Below are 10755 nucleotides of genomic sequence, written 5' to 3'. Positions count from 1 at the left end.
ACGAGAAACCCGACAGTTAGTCTATCATTTTCCCCCTTAGTCGATGAGAACCACCCATTTCAACCAATAGAATTGCTTTATACTTCCTATGTCATCTTTGTCTATCGCTTTGTCTATCAGTTTCAATAATCGCCCCGCTGGTAGACTTATGAATATTTTTGTTCCAATTTTTCATATAACTTTGTTCGCAATTTCACCCAAAGTTCCTGAAAATTTCAAGGAAAAATATTCATAACTTTCCTCAAAAATAAACATTTTACCGGAGGAAATTTGGCAACTTTCGAATGTTCATACGGCGTTCTTCCTTGGCACGGCAGAATAGGACCGCGTTTACCAGAAAGGAACCAAGCCACATCAGCTGTTGCCAAATTTTACCGGGCAATTTAATTTTTTACAAGATTACGTTTGTGCGAATTCCTTCGGAAGTTGTAAGACGTTTGCTTTGCAGTGTGCAGAAAATTCACGGGAATTCGCGCAAAAATCCGCAGAACCATTTTCATGTAAAAAATTAAATTGCCCGTATAAATTTGGCAACAGCTGATGTGGCTTGGTTCCTTTCTGCTTAACGCGGTCCGATATGTCCCCATCTGAAGCTGTAGTAAAGAATCGATGCTTTAAGTGTTCGTTGCAAACACCCTGTCTATCGATCCTTTTCTGTTAGTTTAAATGGCAAATCGATCGATGTATCGCAAAGCACGCCACGCCACTGATTTTGCAGGCGTTTCTGCGGGATTTTTTTAAGTTTGGCGGCGGTGACTCGCAGGGTAACGTTGCATGGTGGCAACGATCATGGTGTCAACAAACCAAAAATCTGATCATGGAGTCAACGATTGTTGACGTCGTGATCAGGCAGTAAAACGCAAAAATGGGCCCTGAGCATGGTGTCAACGATCACGGTGTCAACAAACAGAAAAATTTCTTCCTTGTGAGTAAAATTAAAAAATTAAGTGTACAGGAGAGGTCTGGGTCACGTATAGTTGGATTAGGTTAGTTTAGGTCAGGACATGTACGGTTAGAATAAGTAGGTAAGGTTAAAGTTATGTAGGATAAGGGCGGGGAAAGTTAAGCTCTGTGAAAGTGGGATAGGTCTTGTAAGGTGAAGTTGGGTAAGGTTAGGTAAAGTTGGGTAAGGTTAGGTAAAGTTGGGTAAGGTAAGGTAAAGTTGGGTAAGGTTAGATAAAGTTGGGTAAGGTTAAGTAAAGTTGGGTAAGGTTACGTTAGGTAAGGTTAGGTTAGGTTAGGTTAGGTCAGGTTAGGTTAGGTTAGGTTAGGTTAGGTTAGGTTAGGTTCGAGTAAATAACACAAGAAAAACAAGACTTGAAATTTAAAAGGTGTTATTGAGGCAAGTTTTAAGTTTCGTCGACGTCGTGATCGTTGACACCGTGATCATTTTTCATAAGGGTCAGAATTTTTTATTTTTGGATGATCATGGTGTCAACAAAAACTTAGAAAAACTGTTTGTTGACACCATGATCGTTGACACCATGCTACGTAATCACTCGCAGCGTTCCGGCACAACGCGCCCGAAGCGAGGTTCAAAGCTCCACGGCCGGTAAACGATCACGCTCTCCGCGATAGTAGCCGAAATGCGGAGCTTTCAGCCGGTTGATTATTTAAATTGATAGACAAAGCGATAGACGAAGAAGACTCAGGGCGTATGGACGAATCCTATTGGTTGAAACGGGTGGTTGGACTGAAGAAGAAAATGGTGGACAAACTGAAGGACCTCTGCCGTTAGTTAGTCGATTACTTACCTCCTTTGCGGGCTGATTTTTGAAATTGATGGACAAAGAAGACAAAAGGTAAATAAAGCGATCCTGTTGGTCGAAGCGGGTGGTTGCGATGAATAAAGGAGGGAAGTAATAGACTAACTAACGGAGACCCGCGAGAGACCCTACAGTCAGTAAATCATTTTCCCACTTAATTTATAACAACCACCAGTTTTAACCAATATGATAGCTCCATGTTCCCTATGTTTCTTTGTCTATTGCTTTGCCTATCAATTCCAATAATCCGCCCGCAGGAGCCTATTTGGACGTGTTTATGCTAAAAAATATCATGCGCATATCAATGGCCAAAGTGCGAAGCCATGTATCGCCGTTTGTAACTTCTTCTTTTTTTTATTATTTTTTGAAAATTGATCGACGTGATTTTTTTGAAAACTCCCCTGAGTTATCTTCTCTATTAGCAGAATATTATGTATAAACAGGACATACATCTGGTTTGTTTCTCTTCGAAATAATAAAATAGGAGCGGAATTTTTAAGACCCCTGGTAAAAACTGGCGATAAGACTGCGTTTCAAAATACCATAGGAACTCTTATAGCCGGCTAAAGAAGGCTACAGAAAATCGTATAGCTGGCTGTAGTATGCGAAGAAAATCACACGGCCGGGCTATACGAAGCGATAAAAAATTATGCAGCCGGGCTATAGTTCCTATCGCCGGGTTTTACACTTAATCGCATGGCTGTTGCTTTTTCGCCATCGATTATAAAAGGATATAAGAAATTGTGCAGAAATTCGTGTGCTTTGGAAAGCATTAAGTTTGATACGGAACCACCTTAATATTTACAAAACACACGTTATATTTTCCTTTAATACAAATTTTTTTCCATCAATTAAAACAAGAATAATCCATACAGGATGTGCAAACATTTCAAAATCATGAGTTGAATAACGCTGACTCCGCCAGATGAAATATTAGAGCCTAACACAAAGCGGAGCGGCGACGCATTGGCGCCTACAAACCTAACAGGGATACTTCACGCATTGCGCAACGCGTGAAGTATCCCTGTTAGGTTTGTAGGCGTCAATGCGCGTTTCGCGCTGGCTGCCCGCCGGCCACACCGCAGCAGGCCACGGTGCTTGAAGCAACTATTTCACACCAGAGGTATTGCACAGTATCATACGAAACTGAAGACGCTCTAATATATTAAGAATGGCAGGCATCCATCAAAAGTACGGAGCTTTCCCCGCAAATTAAATCAAGATACTACAGCCCAAAAAGAAAGCAGTGGTCCAAAAACTCACTAAGTCCTAGCATCCGTAATTAGTGACGTTTAGCATACACTTTATCGCCTGGCTGTTGATTAATCGCCATCGGCTATAAAAGGCTATAAGAAATTGTGTAGCCGGCTATAGAAGCTGTTGGAAATCTTACAGCCGGCCGTAGGTCTATGGTATTCTGGAACACAGATTCTACCGCCAATTTTTACCAGGGACATAGCAATGAAAATACGTGGTTTCACTTTGACCATCGGTATGGTTGAAACCAAAAGGTTTGCACAGAGAAATGAATTTGAGAATTCGATCCGTCTTTTCCATGCGTGAAAATTTTCTGAAACATCGAAGAATTTCTGGAAAATCCCATCGTTCCAGAAAACTTTCGATCTCCTGGAAAATTCTCTTGAGGGAAATTGAGATTGCATTTTCGGATTCAGCGCTGAACATAAAGCGCATCACCTTCTTTGATCTGCGCATTATTTCAAAACAATTATTTTTCTGTAATAAGAATTGATGTTCAAGGGTAATGAAGTAACAAGATTTCGGAAAAAAATTAAAATATGTACATTTATTTGTTATAGGTACTTCATCTCTTTCCAGAGATGAAATTAATGCAATATATATTAACAGTCTTCGATGAATGAAGTTCCATCATATAACTTCAAAATTAAAGCTATGAAAATAGGACATAACAATATTAAGGTTCATTCCCAAAATTTCATTGGTTTAAATCATGTCTTGATAAAAATAAACGGGAGGACAAAACGGTTTATAGATAGGTAAGTCACATTTTACAAATCGGGCTTTATAATAATTTGGTACCATTTTCAAAATGCACGTCAAATGACGGTATGTGAAATAATGGATGTGACTTAACTACGTATTTACAGATTGCTTCATACAATATTAACACGGACTATCTGCTCTCGTAGCATTCGTAGCACCTTACACGGAGGAACGTATCAACATTTCAAGATTGCAAAATTACCAAAAAAGTCCTATTTTTCACAAGGGAAAGACTGTGCAGTTTACAGACGGAACTAAGGACAGGAAAGGAGGCTCCTCAATCCACTTCGCCCCTCCAAAAAATGTGAGGAAGTGCGAGACACATTTTTCATCTTCGAAATTGAGATTCGATCAATGTTTCTGTAAGAACCGCTCAAAACTGCTTCCGAGACCACTCAATTTTTAACAAATTTTCCAAAGAGGTCCCCTTGGACCCCCGCTTGGTGCTTGAGTAATCCCCCAGGCCGTCCTTTGGAATTAAGGACTACCCTAGGAATCCCCTTAACGAAATTTCTTCTAAAGTCCCCTCAGACCTCTTGACAGATGTGCCCCTTTGTCCCGTACCAAAAAAAGTTCCTGTATGGTTTCGCTTGCGGTGAAGTTTCTCTCCAGAATTTAGCCAATTTTGCGAATGTTTCAAATGACGTTTCCCTGCCATTTTTTCTCACATTTCAAGGTATTTCCAGACTTTTTAAAATTCCCTAGCATTCCCTGGTATACCCTGACTGTAGCATTCAATCTCTGTCCCTTCCACAAAAATTTCCTGCACAATTCCGCCTGCAGTGCAGTTACTTTCAAGAATGTTGACAATTTTGCGGATATATCAAATGAAAAATCAGTGAAAATTTTCAGTTAGAAACGCCGGACAGTTCCATCGTAAGAATTACAATTTGGACAGTAGAAATTTTGTAATGTTGGAATCGAGTAACGCTCCTCCTACCAGGAAACTACAAATTTCAAAGCGCAGCGCTATTGCGCTAATTGGGAAAATCGTTCTTGCGAGTACTTACACTAATGGTCACTTCCGACACAAAAAATTGTGTTGATGGCGAATTGAGATTTCAAGTAAGGCGGGTTTGGGTGGCGTTGGAGGGGGCTGGAGCTGGTGCGGGGGCGGGTGCTGGAGCGGGGGCGGGGGGCGGGGACGCGAGGCTCCAGTCTCGGTCGGGTTGCGTCCAAATGTAGCCGGTTTCGGTCATGGAGCAGTGGGCGTTGTAATAGCGCCCGGGGCTCCGACAGTAGGACCACTGCGGGCACTTGCACCGGAACAGCGACTGGAACTCCTCCTTGCAGACCTCGTTCCACCAGCATACTCGCTGCAATCACCAAAAATACAATGGAGAATAAGCGGAATTGTGAATGATCGCAAGCTCTGGAAAGATCGCTGTCAGTGGCGGTTGGGTGTTGCAGAGCGTCAGAAGCGCTATAAGCGTGACTTATTAGTAGTAGTGAATGTTCGCGTGGATAAAATATGAGGGGCTTGGAGGACAAGGCGCATAATTGCAGTTTTTGAAAAAATTGAGTTATCCATGATTTCAAGTAAACCTTGTCTTAATGCATATTCTGTGAAAAAATTGCTCCCAAATTCCAATTTTTAAGCATTAAAAAGTCAGTTTGAATTTTCTTTTCGTCACGAGGATCCATTTAATTTCGAAACATCAAACACAAAATTGCAAAAACTGCACTTATGCACCTTGCCCTAGTCCTGTGTCAAAATCTGAAGCCACAATTTACATATTTTTCTAAATGAATCGTTTTTTAAGATGGCAACACCGATAGCAGACTTTTGACCATTTTTTTCTAAAATTCCTTATGTGCTGATCTCTTGCTCAAAACTGTTCGCAAATTGGCAATGCTCTGGACTTTTCGGCGATTCGGGCGATTTCGTTTTTTTCCAATTCGATAATAATTTCTCATGTGATACATTTGCAAATGAAAGCTCATTTTCGCATTTGATCAGATTTACATAATTAGTGACCCTAGGCAAAAATTTGGCCTAATGTAAACAAGGGTTGCTCAAATGGACTAATGTAAAAGTGCGAGCTCGATCAACATTCGAAATGGGAGAGATTAACGATAATGCCATACGCAGGCACGTTAATAATGCGCCTTCAATTTAGAACGACGCAACAAGTGTTGACACGGGGTTGCTTGTTGACGTTGCCCGGGTGTCGGTGTGGGCAGGACTGATTTTGATGCAGTAGTGACGTTTAAAACCGGCCACAATACTGAGGAATTGAACAGCTAAGCGATCAATTCATAATTTCGTACTTGGAGGACTTTTGCCATTCAAAAGTCCCTAAAAATTACACCTTGCTGTGGGCTGTGGGTAAGCACTGAATACAGAAAATAAAGATCGTGAAATGCTTTGGAACAACTTTGAATGTATGTTTTAAAGGAGTATTGCGAATGATCGTCAAGAAGATTCATTTGGAACGTATTTTTAGTGTTTCTTCAAAATATTTCCGGTCGATTTCTGTTTATTCAAACCTAACTCACTACTACAGCGTGATGTGAAATGTAAGATTACTAAAAAATTGCCTGAAAATCTATAAATCATCGATGAATCGGACGACCATACTGAGCCGCTCTTAAAAGTGTTGTGGCGATGTCTTCATTAATTTACTTATTTATTTTTTCAATGATGCAATAATTTCAGTAAAATTTTACTTTTTCAAAGGCCCTTACCTCTGTTAAGTAACCGCGAATGGACGGATCGTTCACTGTCGGTCTGCAGAAGCAAGAATGAATCAGGAGACCTATGATGCACCAACATTGCGCCTAAAACATGGAAAAAACGAACATTAATAATACGCCTTAAAATACGCTTAGAATTCTTTTTATTCGTGGTTGATAATGCCTGAATTGTTTTTTCAATTTTTTTTTTCGGGAAATTAGATGCTTTGAATCGGTTTAGATGAATGGAAGAATGAATCAAAAGCTGTATGGTGATGCTGGCGGCGTTAAAAGCACCTGTGCCCTTTTTTAAAATTTGTAATGAAACTAGCAATTACGCGCTTTTTATCAACATAATGAAATGGGGACAGCTATTCTGCCGTGCTGAGGAAAAACGACGTATGAGCCTCCAGACGTTGCCATATTTGATAAAAAGCATAAGTGGAAAAATTAAGAATATTTTTCCTCAAAATTTTCAGACAATTTTGTTTGCAATTTAATCTAAAATATATGAAAATTTCAAGAGAAAATGTGCATAACTTTACTAAAAAATAAAGGTTTCATCCAGGTAAATTTGGCAACTTTTGAATGTTCATACGCCGGTCTTCCTTAGCACGGCAGTATTGATCGGATTCGCTGAGAGAGAAGAGAGAGAAAATATTTACAGCTGATTCGTCATACGCAAACGGTAAGCCTCGGGGTTGTGCGACAAAAGGCTCGACAAAAGGGTTTAAAACTTAAACCTTGTAAGGATGTCATCGCTGTCATTCAATTTGCCGGGGTTGTCATCGTAAAACCTTTTTGCCGACGACGGCGTGGCGCGTGAAATGCGAAAAGGTACCGGTTCTGATGACCCGATTAGTGTCAATCTCCAGCTACAGGTGAGTACACAAAGCAGCGCTCTTCTGCCATGAAGGCATACCTCTCTCTCCGCGTGAGCCTTGAAAAGCATGGAGTTATATGGACAATGGGGCTCAACTCAAAAAGCAGGTACGTTTGAAGAACGACGAAAGCACCAAGATCCGTATCGCCCGGACCCGAATCAATCAAATGGGGCCCCATTTTTGCGCCATTTTCCTGTTTCTTTAGAAACGCATCCGTAGCTAATTTGCACCGCGAAAAAGAGAGCAGATAAATAAACCGAGAAGATGTAGGTATGACGTGCTACGAAAAACCGCTGTGTGGAGGACGTTGCCGAATTTCTCTTGATAGAAAACAATTTTTCCCGAAAAATTTTATCCTAGTAAGTACATTTGTTTCATAAATGTTTACTTTGAAATCCAAAATTCCTAAAATGGATTGAAAATTATGTTCCTTTTAGGAAAATTTTCTGTATTCCTCAGAATACAAACTGGTAATACACTCGTCCAGACACCAGTCAATAAATCAAGGCTAAAAGAAAATCTAACTCTCTCTAAAACGGTCAAAAGCGATCATCTGTTTCGCCTTCAATTTTCCGGGTATGCAAAAGGGACTTCAACGAGTTAAAATACTAGTACCCAATTCCATTTTTTAGGTTTACGCATGGTCATAAAATGTAGTCATGATCTAAGTACATCTGTTTCAGCAACCTTTTCTTTTGATTTCAAAAATCCTTACAATGGTCCCATAAGTTCCGCAAATTTTACACAGAATTTCAGCACCTCTCAGAATTTTAAGTAATCTTAAAAATCTCTCTCGAAAGCTCCGCTTAAAATGCCGAGAGAGAGGCGCTTGTGATACCCGAGATAAAGAAATGATGACAGGTACCTACTCAAAGCTTACAAAGAAGCAGAATGCCGTGGACATGCACGTAAAAGCTGAAATATGAGCTTTGCCCGTGCTGTCTTATTCCCTCTCTCTTCCCTTCACCATCTTTGTAGACCCCGAATGCTGGAGGAAACAGGGTTATTATTCGACTTCGGTGTAATTCTTAAACTCCTCCCAGCCAAATGCTCTTATTTCCCGCTCTTTTTATCCCGCTCATTCTGTCGCTCCACTGACGTAAAGGCGTAGCTCAATTTCTACGTGAGCCCTGTTTTACATCTAAATCTATGCTTTCTGGGGCTCATGCTCGGGGGAAAAACGTATTTTCGCTCGATTTTTTTCAGTTTTACATTGTAATGAACTCCGCAAAGCTCCCACTTTATCTTCCTTTCGCTCTATTTTCTTCCTCCTCCCTGAATCTGTTCTGAGAGATAATCGCTCCTTTTTTCATAATAGCGGACGTGTGCACTTTCCTCAGCTACGTGGGCTGCAGTACTTTCCCTCGGGAATTAGAATCGGAAAAGAAACAATTATAAGATGGGAGATAGAGATATTAAACAAAGAGGCTGCACCTGTGCACAGTTGGTGCAACTGGTGGTTACTGTTTCTAAATTAGTACGTATTACGATCAACGTGGGATTATAAAGGAGGAATTGTAATAGTTCCACTCTTTTGAATTAAATTTTTAATTCCAGTGTGCATCCAAATGAGTATGCTGATGTAGCGTGACGAGAGAACAATTTTGCGAATACTCAGACATATGCCGTACTTTGATCTCCTTCATATGAAGGAAAACCAACCGTTCTTGAAAAAAGTTAGTGGTTTCATTGGTTTCTTCTTTTTCCCTGCCTGAAATATCTCCTAAAAAATTCATATAAGAATCTGTCTTGGTTTCATTTGAGAAATAAAGTTTTGAAATAGGTACAGCGATTTCAGGGGTTTCTATTGATAATTGTGACGATATTTCTTTATTATTAGTAACGAAAGAAGGCTGCCACAATATGTCGCACCAATTTGAAAATTTCCGAGTTGTGCTCATTTATGAACTGTTTGGCATCTCTCTTGAATATTTTACTGATTTTTTTCTCTGAATAAACCCAACAATCAGCACAATTTTGGTCAAAAATTGCACATAACCATCACATTCCTATATAAAAGTGAGTTTTTTGCGTCGATTTTGCGGCTTCGGAACAGTTGAGTCCTTCATCTGGAAAACCACGAAACATCCTTGCGGGAAGATTATTAAATTTGATAGACAAATCGATAGACAAATAGGGCGAATGAAAAATGGAAGGATTCTATTGGTTGAAGGGTGTTTGTTATAGACTTATGGAGAAAATGGTGGATTATAGGTTCTCTCGTGGGTTGCTGTTAGTCCATCTATACTTACACGGATAGAAGGGAAATAGTGTTAAGGGTTATCCCCTAAAACTGTGGTACTACCTAAATTTTTTGGATGATATGGACAATTCCAATTGAGGGGCCTGGAGGACAAGGCGCAAAAGAGCAGTTTTTGACGAATTGAGTTGAGATCAATGATCTAAAAAAAAAACTAATCTTGATGCATGATCTGTGAAAAAAACCGCTCCCAAAATCCAATTTGAAGCATCAAAAAGTCGTTTGAACTTTCTCTCCATGTAAGGATTTCAAGGAGCCATGTAATTTCCAAACTCCAAACATGTATTTCTCGAAATAGTGAAAACTATACTTATGCGCCTTGCTCTCCAAGCCCCTCAATTAAGTATGGCAGTGCCGCAGTATTTGAGTTAGTTACCTAACTAATTGGGTACTACACCAATTACTTGATGTACCACCACAAATAATTGTGAATCAAACCACCCCGTGCTTTTTTTTTGATAGATGGATTTCAACGAACAGTCTGGTGAAACAAATCTATGGAAAGCGCAGTCTAACCTTCATGACAAGCAGTCGGTCAAATGGGCGGGGCGAGGAACCGGCGATAACATTAAAGCGAGTCGGGAGCCCAACAACACGGTGAAACCTCGTGGCTCCTTACGGATGGCGGCTCGGCAACCAGCGACGCGCACGGGTATCCTCGGCGGTATCCACAGCGTTGAAGGCGCGCACGATCACGTGGTGGCGGTCTCTCGCGCGCTTTTGCGATCATCTAGCGCGAGGGCGAGCGGCGGAAAGCGCGTCCGTTCGGCGCGGCACGATCATAACCTATAACATTTCCTCAAGCGCGGGGCCGAGCGCCGAGCCCCATCGCGCAGGTCTTCTCCGTCGACAGAGGGTCACCAGTTCAAGGATGTGAGACTCCTTATTAAAATCAATGCGCCGGCGAAATTTGTGCGGAAGCTCGAAATAAACCCACTTTTACGCCTCCCCGCAGCCCACCCCCTCCCCCCTCTCGCGACCCGACTTTTCCACTTTGATCGTCTGATTGTTCCGTGGGTTTTTGAGACTAGTATCGCACTTTGACGGTATGGATCCGCAACCACGTATGTCGGTTTGCGACGTTGCGGAGTTCCAGTCAAACTGTATTTTTTGAATGGGAAACTTTTCGACGGCAATTCTTATGAAA

The 10755-nt window shown here is 41.0% G+C and overlaps 1 protein-coding gene across 1 annotated transcript; it reads right to left on the bottom strand.

Annotated features, from left to right (window-relative positions):
* Positions 1–3542: 3542 nt before the first annotated feature.
* Positions 3543–10415, bottom strand: LOC109041993 (uncharacterized). Its single transcript, XM_019058524.2, has 3 exons — positions 10125–10415; positions 6477–6569; positions 3543–5104 (listed from the first exon to the last, which is right to left on the bottom strand). The coding sequence occupies exons 1-3, from the start codon at positions 10128–10130 to the stop codon at positions 4850–4852; spliced, it is 354 nt and encodes a 117-aa protein (XP_018914069.2). The 5' UTR covers positions 10131–10415; the 3' UTR covers positions 3543–4849.
* Positions 10416–10755: the final 340 nt, after the last annotated feature.

The sequence above is a fragment of the Bemisia tabaci genome, chromosome 6, assembly GCF_918797505.1.
Source record: "Bemisia tabaci chromosome 6, PGI_BMITA_v3".
Lineage (NCBI taxonomy): Eukaryota > Metazoa > Arthropoda > Insecta > Hemiptera > Aleyrodidae > Bemisia > Bemisia tabaci.
This window is presented reverse-complemented; position numbering and strand designations above follow the sequence as displayed.